This window comes from Desarmillaria tabescens (assembly GCF_030435595.1).
Source record: "Desarmillaria tabescens strain CCBAS 213 chromosome Unknown EV420scaffold_3, whole genome shotgun sequence".
Lineage (NCBI taxonomy): Eukaryota > Fungi > Basidiomycota > Agaricomycetes > Agaricales > Physalacriaceae > Desarmillaria > Desarmillaria tabescens.
This window is the reverse complement of record NW_026848302.1, coordinates 951,081-967,448: the sequence shown is the minus strand read 5'-3', so window position 1 is coordinate 967,448 and position 16,368 is coordinate 951,081. Positions and strand designations below refer to the sequence as shown.

The window sequence follows — 16,368 nt, the reverse complement described above, 5'->3', positions numbered from 1 at the left end:
AATGAATTGTTGTACTAACTTGGTTGCTTGCTTTCGTCACTACAGCGTCCGACTAGGCCTGGTTTCACTTTCCTTTCTACCCGCCATTCGCACTGATCGTTGTGCTGAACATATTATCGGCGACGACTCGTTTGTTCAAGTCCTGTCTGGCCATCACTGACAACCGACCATCTGGGCCTTAACCGTCAAGATTACACTTTGATTACCCCATTGTCTACTTCTGAACTCATTTCCGTGCCGTTCAATTCATACATGGCGGCTGCAGTACTTCCCAACGTCTCGGTCTCCGGCCCATTCCCTATGGCATCCCACCAGCGCATCTCAAACAACAAGATGCCTCCGACTGCTTCGTCCTCTCGTTCAAAACAGCCCTCCTCTTCTTCCTCTTCCTCAGCAGCAGCAGCGAATTCATCCACAAAACCGTTTACCCGCCTTCGTTCTTCCCTTGAGCAGAGTATTCGGACTGCGACGAGGTCTAAGAAGCAGGCACCTCCCATCGACGACTTCGCGACTATTACACCCAAGACCAGCAAGGGAAAGGAAAGGGAAGATCCACAGAAAGATAAAGAGAGACATGGGGTGCTAAGAAAATTGGAATCCAAAGTCAACTTCCGTCGCGGTGGCAGAGAGTCCGTTACACCGGCCTCTTCGCCCATTCCGCCTGCCGCGGACGAATCCACCGACAAGGTGCGCCTCGCCGGGTTTGTCAGTTTTGTAACGTCGTCACTCCGCCATGGATCTATGTCATCTCCCGCTCTCCATCTTTCTTCGCAGGCTCTGCCATCTCCCAATTCACAACCTGTAATTCCCACCTCATCTTCATCGACCAGCTCTGCCCTTGTTTCTCCAGCGCGACCAGCTCGAGACAGGACGCGAAGATCGAGCAATAACCATCCGTCGCAAATTTCACCACCAGCTCTCACCGATGGTCGCTCCGTATCCGGATCCAAGGAACCAGTACTGAGGCATAAGTCTACCAAATCCGCTCCTCACAATATCTCACCTCTACCATCCAGCCAATCGGTAGATCTAGCGACCCGTCCGCCAGGGACACCTTCAAAGCCTCGCCGTGAACTCAGTAGTCCTCCTGATACGCCGACACCTGCGTCAGGGTCGCGAGGGCAACTTTCACCCAAAATGCCTGCACAAAATTCAGATTCGCCATCTGCGTCAGCTTCCGCGATTCTACCGAGAAATTCGAGCCCCATAAGAGCTCGATCACCTTCCACTAGGAATCGCGTCGTCTTGCCGTCACAACGTGGCTTAACCTCGTCGTCTACTTCTCATCTTCCCACAGCTGGGTCGTCTCCTACACCCAGCGAACCTCTGTGGATTCGCGGCGACCGTCCATAGACTCTCCGCGGAGACCGTCAATAGACTCTCCTCGGCGGCCATCTACTGGATCCCCGAACTTAGCCAGAGACGAATCTCCATCACCAATTCGACCGCGACCTGTATCACCAAGTCAACGTTCATACGCTCAGAACAGGCACTTCAACATCTCAAGCGCTTCATTGACATCGCCTTCGGATCCCGTATCTCGTGAGCTTATTAGGTCAGCTACCACGTTGCTATGTAAGGAGGTCAATAAGCCTCCTGTGCATGCCACGCGAACGGAAGTAGGGGCGAGGGATTGGGAGGAGGTGGAGATCCGTATGCGTGCCTTGTCACGGCTTGAACGAATATGGGGCAAGAGTAGTGCGAACGGCAGTTCGAGCAATCTGTCTAACGTTGGTGCATTGTCATCCAGCGGACTTGGCGCAAGTGGCGAAGAGCGTGAACGTCGACTGTTTACGGAAGCACTGCGAGATGGTTTCGTGCTGTGCCAGTGAGTGTTGCAGTGCCTATGCTTCTATGCATATAGTTGACTTGATTCCTACCCTGCAGGTTAATGAATAAGCTCCGCTCAAGCTCAGTCGTGCGCCCTGACCCTCGCGAAGACGGTTTAGTCAGAAGTTCTAACATTACGAAGTTCCTCGCAGCCTGTTCCTCGTATGGGTTGCCTGATGACGACTTGTTTCAACGCGATGATTTAATCGAGGCTTCAGGAGAGTCATTGACGCGTGTCGCCACAACGATTATCGCGTTGATCAAGTTCGCCGAGGCTCCTATCGCCGATCCATCGAAGGTCCTGTCAGGTCAAACCAAGAAACCGTCTCCGGCAGGCCCTTACACTCAGGGTACGACTTCCCGGGCCGCCTCCTCCTCACCAAATCTATTCACCCAGAGCACTCCTCCGCCGACTCCGTCGCCTGGTCGCAAACGATGGAACCCGTCTTCCGGATTGCCCACTGTACGATCGGATAGTCCTGACGAGGCATCTGTCTCAAAGAGTCAAACACAACGAGATAGACCTATTGTCGACGATGATCGGAGCAAAGATATTGCAAAGGTGTTAACCCCTCCCCCTAGGTCTCCCCTTCGTGCTCGTTCCACCAAGACGGTGAATGAAGATGAGGATGGCCGTGGCCTGTTCACATGCGCCGTGAACCCTCGTTCTTCTGTCGCTGACTCTACTCGTGCTTCCATCGGCGACGCGTCCGTCCGGGACTCGGTTACCTCTAATCATTTCATTCGTCATTCTACTGTTTCGACCATGACCGATACCAGTACCGCTACCACAGGAACCATGTTCTCTAGTCTCTTGGACGTCGGAAGGGCGACAAGTAGTGTCTTAAACAAGTTCGGTACCATTCGAACAATCACCACTGAGGCTACTTCCGAATCACCCTCCATAAGTCGAGCGGAAGGCAGCTTTATCATTGAAGAGCTAGCTCGTAAACGAACGGATTCCAGTGGCAAGTATGATCGCAAGCTGAGCGATGCCGCAATTGTAGATCTTTCCAGGGTGATTGAGGAGACAGATGAAAGTAGCGCAAGCTCTAGGGGTAACGGTCGCCATAAAGCGAAGCGTGCTGCAGCAGAACCGGAAGCAGAAACAGAGGAAAATAAACCAGAGCGAGCTCATGCTCTTCGTCTTGGCAAAGGTAAATGGCCAGATGACTTCCTTGACGTTCTCCAGGCGCATAATCAACCTCGACCTGCCCCTGCTAAATCATCTACATCGTCCGATGACATCGATGATCGTTCCTACACCCCATCACCTACATCCACATCGGCCCCTCGAAAGCTTGCCATTGTCGGCTCTAATCGCCGGAATGAGAGTGTCGAATCTCTACCACAATTTCCAAGAAGACCCACTCAACGTGCACGTCATAGCATTGACTCACCGGTTCTCTTACCCCGTGAACCTTCCCTTCGCCGGGATGTCAGTCCCGACGCTGCCTCGTCAAGCAAGGCCATACTTCGACGACATAGTACCAAGCCTGCCCAGCGAAGTGGATCTCTCGTGCCCAAGAATGTCGATGAATCTCGGGGCTCGGATTCGGACAAGATGGTACCGTTTCCTCGAACAGCGTCTGGGGAGCACACTCCTCGCATTTCTCCACACTCCTCGTCCGGAGACAGCCCCGCCGGAAGTTCCGATGCCCCTCGTCCTCTCCGTGGTCGATTCCAAAGCGACATCGAGGGTAGCAGTAGGAGACGTACTCGTCCTAGCTCGTACGATGAATTGGGTGCCAAGCCTGCAAGATCCCGGATAGAGAGCATGGTCAACTTGGGTGTGGCGTCATCGGGGAACACAAGTGCTAGTGATTTGCTGTCGCGAGATTCGATGGAGGGGAGTGCGGTACGCAAGCCACTGATCATTCGAGAGGAGGGAAAGCCACCGACCCATTTCGTACGTACTCTTGAACCTCCGAAAACCCCACTGACTAAGACTTGATCCAGCAACTCGGTAATTGTATCGGTCGTGGTCAGTTTGGTTCGGTGTACAGGGCTTTGAACCTAAATACAGGACAAATGGTGGCCGTTAAACGGATTAGGCTTGAGGGGTTGAAGGAAGACGAGGTTACGACGCTGATGAGAGAGGTGGATCTTGTCAAGCGACTGTCGCATCCAAGCATAGTCAAATATGAAGGCATGGCCCGAGACACTGATACTTTGAGTATCGTTCTTGAGTACGTGATTTCCGTTTATTTACTCCGTGCTACCCTCGTCTTATTTGTGCCTATAGATACGCAGAGAATGGGTCCCTTGGTCAAACACTGAAGGCGTTCGGCAAATTGAATGAGCGTCTCGTTGCTAGCTACGTGGTCAAAATTCTTGAGGGTTTGCATTACCTGCATACAAGCGACGTTGTACATTGTGATCTCAAAGCAGCTAATATCCTCACCACTAAGAACGGCAACGTCAAGCTTTCCGACTTTGGTGTATCTCTAAACCTGCGTGCTATGGAGCGAGAAATTAAGGATGTTGCTGGGACGCCTAACTGGATGGCACCGGAGGTCATAGAACTCAAAGGTGCCTCTCCGAAGTCCGATATCTGGTCGTTGGCATGTACGGTGATAGAACTGCTTACTGGAAGACCGCCGTACGGTGATATCGCCAACAGCATGTCAGGTATGCGTTTCTTCAGGTCTAGTGTTCGTAATGTATTCATATACTTCGCCAGTAATGTTTCGCATTGTGGAGGACGAAATGCCGCCAATTCCAGATGGCTGCTCTCCTCTACTGGAAGGATTTCCTGCAACAATGTTTCAACAAAGATCCGGCCAAGCGACCCGGTGCGGATCTCCTCTGTGAACATGAGTGGCTCAAAAAGAACTGGGGTGCTCACAAGGCAAGTCTACTTACATCACACGTATTAGATGTTTCGTTGACTTGCCGCAATAGGAGCTTCGTCCGCAAGATAGCATCCCCTTCCTTCGTCGCGTCAGTGCAGATTTGCAGAAATCGGAGGCAGTCCGATTTTTGTCCCAGGTCGAAATGCCAGATACACCCCTGGGAGAATATCCCCACGACGATGCGATCAGCGGCTCACCTCCTCGTCGTCATTCCAACTCATCGGCTCGACCGTTGGCCGATAACGACATTTCACCTCGCGAACATACCTTTGTGAAAACCACATTCAGTAAACGTAAGTTTCTTTGATCGTCAGGTCTACATCACGCTAATAAGGGTCTCGTAGTAGCTATGACTTGCCGAGTGTGTCTTCTGAACGTTAAGAAGAGCGCTGTTCTTTGTTCGCAGTGCAGCCTTATCTCCCATTCCAAGTGTGCCCGTAATGCCCCGCCCACTTGCGATCCTCCGTGCTCAGCTATTATTATACGCCCAGTACGCCGAGAAGGGCAATCCCAACAGTGTTTACTCCAATCCAGCAGACCTGCTTCGCGACGGCCATCCTACGAGTCCTAATGTCCGACGTTTCTTACTGTTGCACATACGCACACCCCGCGGACAAGTATCGATGTGCCTCCTGCTACCCCAAACACAAGCGCTAACTCACAAGTGCCTACTGCGTTCAAGTTCATTGAAGCATTCAAGCGGTCGCGAAGTAACCTTACTCCAGATCAAGACTATTCCGTAGCTGGCTCGTCAGCGTCTTCTCCGGACAAGGCTAGCCGTACCAAGGGCCCCGCCTTGCAGCGGAAGTTAACGAGGGAGCGGCCACAATCGCTATCGAGCAACAGTACTGCACCGAATAGTTCTAGTCTCAGGAGTGCACCTGAAAGCACTGGAAGGAAGTCTACGTTTTCTACTGATACTGATGGTGGCACGCGTTCGATATCTCCCATTGAAGAGGGTGAAGTTCATTCACCGTCGAGGATAGCGTCCGGATTCTCAGACGAGGGTCATTTTCCTGGAGCTTTGGTCGATTCTCGTCGTCATAGAAAGACCAAATCCGCCGGTAACTGCATCGTGCAGTGAACATTTTCTTTCTTTTTTTCACTGTCCGTCCTTTCTCTCTATACTTGTGCACTAATCGCTCCTTGTTATGGTACATCACACTTTGTTTATATTATCCTTTGCATTACTCTCGTGTTTGACCCTGCATTCTGTATATTATTTCTTTTCTGTGCATACTACTTCTCTACTACATTGTGCAATAGCAATTTCTCAACCCCTCCGACTTCCCCCTCTTGCATACAGTACATATGTTACTCAATTCCCGTTAGATACACGCTTTCGCACTGGATGTGGACTTTGCCAGTGTACTGCAATGTATCGTTGTACAAACACGTTTCGAGGTCTGCTGAAGTGAGAGTGTCTGTGTAAGAAATGAATAATGTGACTGCACGCGAAGGAAAGAACCAGAAGACGGGAATTACTTTCGCGATAACCAATGACCTGATAAGGAAAGCTCGCGTTGATGGCGGCAGGCCCACTCCGAGAACGATTATAATGATTATTCGCGGAGTCTTTATGAGGATAACTCTCTTCGAGAAACTTTGATTATCGATCATCTTTCACATGATATTGTGTCGAACACTGTACGTCTACTTGGACCTTCTAACCAGACTTTAATCTTGGATTTGGACCTTGATGGCACCTTGCGCAGGGTCGGCAGCAACGTTGAAGGCATCGATAGCATCCTCAAGGGCAAAACGATGAGTAACCAGCGGTTTGACATTGATGAGTCCACCCGCCACGAGGCGTATTGCCTTCGGGTACTATAGGAAGATGAGTGGGCTCGTAAGCCTGGCACTGTGAAAGGGACTCGTATGCACCTGATTGGAATAACGGTATTGGAACCTGAGATCAATTTCATTTGCACTCAATTGCATGAATGGGAACTGTGGGTCATATATATGAGTGGATAGGAAGCAACCCTTGATTAAGGACTTACGTTCTGCTCGCTTTTACCGACACCGATAACGAAGACTTTCCCACCAAACTCCACCGACTAAAACGGCGTGGTCAGAAGACCCCACGGATATGAAAAAATGCACGCACGAATATTGCCGTACTGATGCTACTCTCCACACCAGTACATTCCAACGCAAGCTTCAATTCGCCACCTGCGGCTTCTTTGATCTTACTCGCCTGGTTTTTGGGTGCTAAATCACGTTCAATCAACACAGTTTTCACGCCGGGTACTAGTGACTTCGCAAAGTCGAGACGGCTTTGGAAGAGATCGGTGATAACGATGGGTTCGGCTCCTGCAGCGCGCGCAGCGAGAAGAGAGACTAAACCGATAGGTCCGGCGCCACTGGATCAACAGTTTTGAATATTAGCGCGTGAAAAAAGTGTGAAAACGCGTACCAGATGAGCGTAGGGTCACCGAGACGAAGCCCTGCACGATCGATACCTGCTAAGGCGACAGCCAAAGGCTCACACAAAGCACCTTCTTCGAAAGTCACATTGTCGGGAAGTTTGTGCAGCCATTGTTCGGGATGAACGTGCCAGCGTGTTAAAGTACCTAGAACACAAGGTTTAGGTGATGTGCTGTTAACATTAAATAAATTGATACTAACCGTGGTAAGGGGGAGTCGAAAAGAAGACAACATCAGGACAGCCATTATACTTTCCTGTGCGACAAGGTGTGCAGGACGGCTGTGAGCATGGAATTCCGACTTCCATTGCAACTCTATCGCCTACAGAGTCTGATGACCACGGCACTATTAATGAGCTTGCAAACGTACCGACTTTCCACTTTGTCACACCTTCTCCAACTTCAACAATCTCTCCTGCAGACTCATGGCCTGATCCACACTACGATCCCAATCAGTATCATTGTTACGAGATACAATAAAAGGTTTGCCCACCTCATCAGTGACGATCATGTCGCCGATCCTTCCGTGGCGCCAGAAGTGAACGTCGCTTCTGTCTCACGCATATATTAACACGAACTCGTTAGCATTAATGACGTCCGGGAGCAATTACCCGCAAATTCCTGTAGCACGAACATGCAGAAGGACCTGCCCAGGCCCCGGTTTAAGGACGAGGTTTCTGGACAAGGTGGAACTTCATGCGCAGGATTATAAAAAGCTGCAATATTGGCTTCCTTGTCTGTCTTCTCTCCGGGAGCTAGAACCTTAAATTCGGGATGCTGGAGGACTTTGAGGGGATTGTACAGTTCGGGATTGTTGGGCATATTTGAAGGTAAATTGCTAGGTGAGTGTCGAGTTGCTGGGGAAAAGAAGGAGAATGAATAGCAAGCGAACTTTTTCTACGGATGTAGGTCATTTGAGCACGGTTTCAGATCCGGGCCGCTTGAGGCCGCTGGGTGGTTAATCGTCAGGTGCGCAAGTTTTACATAAGCTGCTGTTTGATGCCATTTCGTGCTGATCAAGTATTCTCTAGTTGTGCTCGTACCTTCCTTAGAGCCCCAGGCTTCAGTATGTAGAGAATATGGAGCGCGAGAAACGGAAGGAAAAGCAGTTTTGCCTGATTTGCCAATCACCAACAAATACGGAAAAAACTGCCGGCCCGGCCAGCCATCTCCTGTTGAATAAACTCAACAATTCGTCTGTAAGCCGTGTCAACTATACCGTACAGAAGCTCTCGTTGAACAATTTGCAGATATTCGGCGTTTGACATTAGCATCCAGATACTGACCGACGTCGGCCTTTGCCAGCTGCAAAGCTCAGTGGTAAATGCAGTATTGACGCGTCATATCATCGCACTTACGTCGTGCTAAGTCAATTTTAGATGCCCGAGGATCGCTTGAATTACCACAAAACCATGGATCCATAATTATCCACCTCCATGACCAATGTCAACATGGGGAAAAGACGAAAGTGACAGTTCCGTTCCGCCTGCTGCCCGACAAGAACACTAGCCAAAAAAAAATGATCAACTAGGCACTCCAACTGCTTCCAACAGATGGCTGCACATGTCCGTCAATGTTTTGTTTTGGGTAAACCGAAATGTGGCAGTAACATAGCCGGTATACATAGATCATCTTCTAAGATGACATGGATCCGAGTTCCCTCGTTTTCATACCGCCATGTCTTCACTTATCCAGGAAACTGTGGCTGACTCCTTGCGTATCTCAAACTTGTCCTTTCGGCATCTTTTCTATGTTTGTGGAGGTGAGTTTTTTGGTCCTTTCCTTGTATCCTACCCTAATAACCCTTATCTAGCGTATTTTGTCTGCAGGGCGGTCTACTGGTTGATTGTATACCCGCGATTTTTTTCGCCGTTGCGTCACCTTCCTGGGCCGCCCGTGGGTGAACCCATCCTGGGCCAAGCCAGAAAGATATTCAGCACCCAGGTTGGAATGGCGGCGCGAGAATGGATTAACGATTATGGTTCAATCGTGCGGGCGGTGGGGCCAGTGGGTCTTGAACGTTTAATCTTTATAACTCCAGAGGGCCTCCACCAAATAATGTCCAGGCCCCTGGATTGTCCTAGGGTGAGAGCCTTTCCTTCTTTCTCCTTTGTATATTCTTACCGTCCGCCCCAGCCTCTTTACCTCAGGAATTTCTTCGAGCTTATCACTGGTCGTGGGTTATTGACCGTTATGGGTGATGAGCATAAACAGATGCGCCGAGTCATGAACCCTGCATTCTCTTTACAAAATCTCATGGCTCGTACGTGCTCTCCTCCTGTTATCTACTCGCCTAAACTATTCCGTAGAAACGGATATGTACTACGAACCCATCACAAAGTGCGAGTCTTCTCTTCTTCAATCATCAGCCGACATAACGGAACGTAACCCAATCCAGTCTTGTTAACATAATTTCTACCAAACTCGACATTAACGGCGGAAAAGGAGTCGTCCTTCCTATGTATGAATGGCGTAAGTCCTCTCCTCACTTTCCTTGTTCAGGTTCAACACACTAAGGCTGGACTCTAGTCAGCAAAGTCACTCTCGATATTATTTGTGAGACGGCTTTCGGATACCACGCGGACTCTTTAAACAACCCTCATGATGAGCTGGCCGAAGCATATGAGAGACTACTTAACCTTCAAACGGGTCCGTCTACATGCTGTTATACGAAGTTCTTCGCATGGCTGATGTCGAAGTTCTTCCTAGGCCAGAACATGTTTCGCTTCGTGTTCGCCATGACGCTTCCTGGCGGCCCGCGTTTTCTTTCATCAGACTTCGCATACAGATATCGCGCATTCTTCGAATATACCAGGTTCTTCGGCAGGTTCTTCCCTCCGTATTGTTTAGGAGGTTTTGAACGTGATTATCCAGCTCCCTTCACTGAGCTACTCGATAGCATGCATCGAATTCGCAAGATCTCTCGACAAATATTGTCCGAGAAGGTGAAAGACTTGGAAGAATCCGGTATATCCGCCAACGACATGCATGCGAAGAAGGACATTATGAGCCTCCTAATGCGCGCCAGGGCGAGTGAGACGGGCCAGCGCGGGTATGCTATGAACGATAATATCATGGTTGACCAAGTGGTAAGTTAACTTGATGCAACGGAAGAGCAAACTTGACCTGATCAACTCATATAGCTCACTTTCCTTGGCGCTGGACATGAAACCACAGCGAGCGGCTTGACGTGGGTAAGTATGATTCCGTTTATCATGCCCATCAATGTCCTCACTTAAGACTAGACGCTTTGGCTCTTGGCAAACAATAAGGAGTATCAATCAAGACTGCGCGAAGAAGTTACCCCTGTGTTCCAGGAAAATCCAAGGCCCGATTATCGAACCTTGAACGGACTTGAGTGGCTTGATTGCGTAGTGTAAGGGTAACCCTTTTATTGTCCTGTCTTTTGCTCATACCATCTATGGTTTAGAATGGAAAGTCTGCGCGTCATGCCGCCGATACCGACAACTGTAAGAAAGACCGCAACAACGGATTATATTGACGGCGTCCTGGTACCAGAAGGAACGCTTCTGCAAATTTGTGTACGAGCTTTTATGATTTATTCGTATTCTGATAGACTCAAGTGTGTACAGATTCGCCAGATTAACACGTGGAAACAGGTTTGGGGAGAGGACGCTGAGGAGTGGGCTCTCACATTCTACTAACTCTTCGTCGTGGTGCTGACAAAGTGTTTAGATTCCGACCTGAACGATGGTTCAATTTGCCCAAGGCATATAATCCCTCGTACTCTCATCTTTCCTTCATTTCCGGACCTCATTCCTGTATTGGAAAGACTATGGCTATTATCGAAATGAAAGCTGTGTTGGCGTAAGTGGAATAAACTTGATGTTATTTAACCTGATGGCGAGCTTCTTGACAGTTCATTAATCCTGAATTTTGACTTCGATCCGGCTTACCCTGGTCAAGAGGCCAAGCCTGCATCTGCCATCACCATGAGTAAGTCGTTGATATTAGTGAGATAATAATTGTTCTTGATGGAGAAATTTTTCGATAGAGCCGACGGACCGCATGCCCTTGACTGTTCGTCGCGCCTAATCTAATAACAGTCTTGATATAGACTTGCTTTCATTTCCTCTTTTACTGGACTCGATCTTCTTAGACAGGTCACCGGAGTTTATTGGACACGCTTTCCTAGCGGTATACATACGTTCTTTACCTTTATGTATTCCTTTCGTCAGTACTAACAGAAGGTGTTCCCTAACGATCACCCTTATAATTCACCGAACTGAAGCATATCCTCCATCGACAGGGAAAAGCTGTCCCGTCATGAAATGCGATGCATCGCTCGCCAAAAATACCATGACCGGCGCAAGGTCTTTTGCCGTATCTCCTATCGAGCCCAATGGGAACTGTTCCTTTAACAACTTATCGTGCGCGGCCCGTTGTTCGGGCACCATTGCCTCGATATACTGTTTGTACCTGAGCAGAATCAGCAATCAATAAAAATCAAGAGCGGAGTGCCGCCCACATTGGAGTCACGACATATGGAAGAACAGCGTTGACCCGTACGCCAGCCGGACCCCACTCTCGGGCCACACTGCGCGTCCAAGTATGCACTGCGCCCTTTGAAGATCCATATACAGCATTATTCACCTCGGACGTCAATCCCGCTTCTGACCCGAAGTTAATGATGGCGCCACCGCCCTGTTCACGCATGATCGCATACGCAGCATCATTGGTGTAGATGGTGCCGAATACGTTGACTTTGAATATGCGCTCGAGGACATCTGGCGATACATCATGAGCGGGTACATGCCTGTGTATACCAGCATTGTTCACGAGGACGTCGAGCCCGCCCATTTTCGCGGCGGCCTCTTTGAAGACTGCGTAGACTTGCGTACGGTCACTGATGTCTAGATGGGCATACGTGACTGTGCCTAGTCCCTCGGAGGTCACTTCCTGGGCGACAACCAGTCCGAGTTGATCGTTCACATCGACGGAAGTTACGGTCGCTCCTTCCGCAGCATATGCGCGAACTATGGCTTCGCCGATGCCCTGGGCACCACCGGTAACGATTATCCTTTTGGACTGGAGCTGCATGTACAAGACGAACCTACGATATCAATGGTGCGTCCACAATTCAGTAATGCGGCAACGTACGAGACAATCACCGATTCGATGCAAAGGGAAGTAATTGGGACAAGCATACAACGTCCGTCCGAATTTGCAGAGCGTGATGGGAACTTGGCTACTGGCATACCTTCATTTATAAGGACTTCAGGCATGCGTGGCTGTTCTCCAAACCGCACTCACCCAGAGACTCGGCATCTAGAACAAAGAAACTTGTGACCCATTCATCGTACGATAAGTCGCATCTGTGAGACCAAAATCCGCATGTACTCGTCACTGGAACTCGTCTTCTGTACCAACGGCCCAGTGAACCATAGGGAAACTGGTCATATTCCAACAGTCACAGCATAAACGGAGATAAACGGCCCCGCAGACCTGGAAGGAAGTAAGTACGTGGAGCAGAGAATAACTGAGCAACGGCCCGCTCTCAACTTCGAGCTCAGGAGAAACATAATACCGAGTACATAAAGCATATCCCTGCACAGCTGCCATTTGTTTCTACTAGAAATCGGCAACAAGGAGGTGAATTTGACGCCATTCCAACATCACTGACCATCCCGACAGAGACCTGAGACTTTAACTATAACTTACATTACCAAAGTCGGACTCCCAGATTCAGAGCGCAGCAGCTAGTAGGACAAGTCCTGCTCAGAAATTCAGCATAGCCTCACTACAGAATCATTGCTCTTTTCGCAATGTGAAGTACGGGATACACGTTGACCCGGAGCCGTGGGCGGAGGGGCAAAGGGACACTCGTCATCTTGACAACATTCACATCATGAATGCAGGGAGAAAGACAGCGCTGCCTGTCTGGAAACGAGGTAAAAAGTGGTCAAATTTCCCTTCCTGCATTCAAGATCCCTACGAACAAGATTGATACGAACATGATTTACAATAGTGTGGACCAATTTTGTGCCATACCCATACAAAATGTCCGTGGCCTGGTACTATATGAATAATTGCTGGCCACACTCAAAAACTGTTCGTGGCGATGCACATCTTACTTACTGTTCCGCGACTGAGTATTTAGAAAGTCGGCACGTCGAACGTTCCCGGACGATCTAAAGCAAACATCAGCCAAATCAAGGAAGGAGGTCCTTCAGAATTTACCTTGACCATTCGCAAGGATATACTCCTTATCCTTTTGGGCGAGGTGCTTCAAGTAGCTCTCAGTCTCGTGGGCCGACACCGCAACCTTGGAGTTGTGAAGCGCGCCACTTTGGATAGCAGCGATGGCAACATCGTAGCGGGACGTGTGGTTGCACAACATCATCTACAAGAATTTGAACTTTCCTAGTCAACGTAACAAAACAGTTGAAACATACGTCAAATGGTGATGTAGTCGTTCCTTCTTCAATGTAACCCTGAATCGTGACCCTATCAAGTCCGGCCCGACCGAACAACAAACCCTTCAACTCCATGGGATATCCATGGTAATTAAAGAGAACTGGCTTATCCTTGGTGAACAACGAGTGGAAAGCGTCCTCCGTCAGGGCATGGGGGTGTGATCCGTGCGCCGAAAGAATCATCAAATCTGTAACATTCACAACACGGACGCGGAGGTCGGGAGCGTACTGGCGGAGGAGAGCGGCAGCGGTAATAACTTCAAATGTCACTTCTACGCCGATACCGACGAGAACACTAGGGAAAAGATTAGACCGGATGAGATTCGGAAATGCAGAATGAATGCGTACACATCGGGACTGACACCGTCGTCAACACTGGCGAACTTCCAGACAGAAGCACCGGCAATACAGTGCTAAAAGATACACCTAGATGAGCAAATCGAACCTAGAGAGCTGTAGTGTCCACACTTACGCGATCAGCCTCTTCAGGGGATAGCCAAACAGGTGTGGGCTGCTTGCTACCAACCATCAAGTTGATGTAGTTCTTTGCCCTCAGACAATGAGAGACAGTCGACAAGAAACAATTCGCGTCAGGCGGAAGATACACACGGGCGGAGGCGGCCTTGAGGTTAAGGACGGCCCCGATGAACGATGGATTCTGATGGGAGAACCCGTTGTGTTCTTGACGCGTCCATGTAGACGTCTCGAGGTAGTTGATGGAGCCGACGTCTTGTCTCCATGGCGTCTCGGAGGCCTAGAGATGAATATAAGCTATTAACATTGACTTCCGATTTGACGTCGGTTTGGCGCACCATCTTGGCAAACTTGGCGTACTGCACCATCATCGTGTGGACGATACCCAAGAACGCTTCGTAACTCGGGAAGAGACCCGTCCTTCCGGTGAGCGTGTAGCCTTGAAGCATACCTTGGCAAGTGTGCTCCGAGAGGATCTCGATCACTAGATAAATCATAAATAAAGACGAAGCATTTGCGTAGAAAGATTGCCAACCTCGACCTCCTTTTGCTCTAGAGGCGATATCCCACTGGAAATTACGGCCGCTATTATCAAGGACAGCGTCCAATTTGTTAGATACCAGTTCATCAGGAGAGAATATCCTGAACGTCGAGGGGTTCCTGTGGAATAATGGTGAACATTGAAAACAAGGAGAGACCGAAACATAGCGTACAGATTCACAACCTCCTTCAAGTACCGTCCGACAGACTTCATGCAGCTCTCCTCCGACCCTTTCTTGACACCAAGGTCAGTCCATTCGGGCAGATCGAGCGGGACGTAAGCCTTATAACTCTCTTTCTTCTGCCCCAACCTCTTCTCAGCATCTATGGGAACAATGCTGAGAATCTCCTCAGTTGGGGAACCCTCCTTGGTGAACAATTCCTCAGGCTTGTAGCTCTTCAACCAGCTCTGCAGGGCTGCGAGTTCCTCGTCAGAGGTCTTGGCGTTAGGAAGGGGGACTTGGTGGGAGTGAAAAGATCCTTCAATAAGTTCACCATGGAACTCCTTCGGACCTGAAAGACCCTTAGGTGTACGGAGAATGATGACGGGCCAGCGAGGTTTCACGATGGCTTTTCCGGTACGAGCAGCAGTTTGGATCTTCTTAATTTCGGCCAAGGCCCAGTCCATAGATGCAGCGAGGTCATTGTCGATGTTCTCAACATCGGAAACAACTCGTGGTTGGTAGCCGTAACCGCTATTGATGATGACATCAAACTAAGTTCGTAAAGGGAAGATACGGAAACGCGCTTACGTGAAAAGAGCAATCATCTCCTTGTCGTCCATGGTTCCATAAATGGTACGCTCTGAAATCTTGAATCCATTGATGTGTACAATAGGGAGCACAGCACCAGACTCAGCAGGATCGATGTACTTGAACCCGTGCCAAGCCGTGGCAGTGGGTCCTGTCTCGGCCTCACCGTCACCAACGATGCAGGCGACGACAAGATCAGGTTTGTCCATGACGGCACCGAAAGAGACGCTAAGAGCGTATCCTAATTCACCGCCCTCGTGGATGGCACCTGGAGTTGCAGCATTGATGTGACTACATGCTAAAGGTGTGAAACGATGAAGAGTATAAGTTTACAAAATGCAGCACCTAGGAAAGCCTCCGGGTGCACTGAAGCCGGCAACAAGCTTCTTGAGTCCACGATAATTACGAGTGATTTCCGGGAAAAATTTATTCATAGAATCCTCCAGCCACAGACAGGCCAGAATAGCGGGTGCACCGTGTCCTATAGATAACATCAATTGGGTTCAGTCAGCAGACGAAATTCCGGTACCTGGACCGACAACATAAAGTGCCTCGAGACCAGTTTTACGAATGATTCTGTTGAGGTGTGCATACACCATGATCAACCCGGGACATGTTCCCCAGTGGCCGAGAAGGCGAGGCTTGATGTTATCATGGGTGATAGGCTTCTCGACCAGAACGTCGTCATTGAGAAATATCATAGCTGGGACGGTAAGCATCATTTTGAAGCGCATACATGCAGTTACTCACCAGTAGCAATGTAGTCGGCGGCACGCCTGAACTTCTGCAAGGCGTGAAGTTCATTACTAGGAAGGTAGTCCTTGGTATTGAGCTTGACCCCAAAGCTCTCAAAGACGTCAGGAAGCTGAGACGGGTCAGGCAGAGGGTTTGCTTGGAAGAGAAGTTGGCCAGGCATCGTGTGAGAAGGAAAGATGTAGATATTGGCATTGCGAGGGTCCTTATACGTGCGATGTCTCGTAGTTTGAATTTGTTTCCAGACCGTTCCGCGGCAGGACCTGGCAGGATCCACCACGGCTATTCGGACCGGCGG

At 49.6% G+C, this 16,368-nt stretch overlaps 5 protein-coding genes across 5 annotated transcripts; 2 read left to right on the top strand and 3 right to left on the bottom strand.

Annotated features, from left to right (window-relative positions):
• Positions 1-252: 252 nt before the first annotated feature.
• On the top strand, positions 253-5,769 carry EV420DRAFT_1474431 (STE/STE11/cdc15 protein kinase; the record flags this gene model as incomplete). The annotated part of the gene is made up of 11 exons (XM_060469206.1): positions 253-687; positions 775-1,169; positions 1,298-1,828; positions 1,888-3,739; positions 3,790-3,814; positions 3,857-4,019; positions 4,076-4,461; positions 4,514-4,625; positions 4,779-4,978; positions 5,097-5,175; positions 5,304-5,769. The coding sequence occupies 11 exons, from the start codon at positions 253-255 to the stop codon at positions 5,767-5,769; spliced, it is 4,644 nt and encodes a 1,547-aa protein (XP_060337624.1).
• Positions 5,770-6,362: 593 nt separating this feature from the next.
• Positions 6,363-7,936, bottom strand: EV420DRAFT_1636063 (chaperonin 10-like protein; the record flags this gene model as incomplete). Its single annotated transcript, XM_060476538.1, has 9 exons — positions 6,363-6,512; positions 6,570-6,635; positions 6,689-6,745; positions 6,796-7,051; positions 7,105-7,261; positions 7,317-7,436; positions 7,485-7,554; positions 7,608-7,665; positions 7,749-7,936. The coding sequence occupies 9 exons, from the start codon at positions 7,934-7,936 to the stop codon at positions 6,363-6,365; spliced, it is 1,122 nt and encodes a 373-aa protein (XP_060337623.1).
• A 560-nt stretch (positions 7,937-8,496) lies between these two features.
• On the top strand, positions 8,497-11,533 carry EV420DRAFT_661393 (cytochrome P450). Its single transcript, XM_060482967.1, has 15 exons — positions 8,497-8,876; positions 8,928-9,199; positions 9,251-9,377; positions 9,424-9,454; positions 9,513-9,586; positions 9,644-9,763; positions 9,824-9,937; positions 9,989-10,203; positions 10,258-10,308; positions 10,360-10,490; positions 10,545-10,656; positions 10,708-10,757; positions 10,811-10,942; positions 10,995-11,071; positions 11,130-11,533. The coding sequence occupies exons 1-15, from the start codon at positions 8,792-8,794 to the stop codon at positions 11,168-11,170; spliced, it is 1,632 nt and encodes a 543-aa protein (XP_060337622.1). The 5' UTR covers positions 8,497-8,791; the 3' UTR covers positions 11,171-11,533.
• On the bottom strand, positions 11,353-12,175 carry EV420DRAFT_1617203 (3-oxoacyl-reductase; the record flags this gene model as incomplete). Its single annotated transcript, XM_060475211.1, has 2 exons — positions 11,353-11,554; positions 11,604-12,175. 2 exons carry the CDS (start codon positions 12,173-12,175, stop codon positions 11,353-11,355), a joined length of 774 nt encoding a protein of 257 aa, XP_060337621.1.
• Positions 12,176-13,231: 1,056 nt separating this feature from the next.
• Positions 13,232-16,233, bottom strand: EV420DRAFT_1636060 (phosphoketolase; the record flags this gene model as incomplete). Its single annotated transcript, XM_060476537.1, has 12 exons — positions 13,232-13,266; positions 13,316-13,478; positions 13,531-13,846; positions 13,900-13,964; positions 14,024-14,305; positions 14,364-14,509; positions 14,561-14,685; positions 14,739-15,260; positions 15,318-15,608; positions 15,663-15,798; positions 15,847-16,020; positions 16,068-16,233. The coding sequence occupies 12 exons, from the start codon at positions 16,231-16,233 to the stop codon at positions 13,232-13,234; spliced, it is 2,421 nt and encodes an 806-aa protein (XP_060337620.1).
• Positions 16,234-16,368: the final 135 nt, after the last annotated feature.

Coding starts and splice junctions, on each gene's coding strand:
- EV420DRAFT_661393 (XM_060482967.1), top strand. CDS start 8,792: ATGTCTTCACTTATCCAGGAAACTGTGGCTGACTCCTTGCGTATCTCA. Junction 8,877..8,927: donor TCTTTTCTATGTTTGTGGAG/GTGAGTTTTTTG, acceptor ACCCTTATCTAG/CGTATTTTGTCTGCAGGGCG. Junction 10,758..10,810: donor TGGGGAGAGGACGCTGAGGA/GTGGGCTCTCAC, acceptor CAAAGTGTTTAG/ATTCCGACCTGAACGATGGT.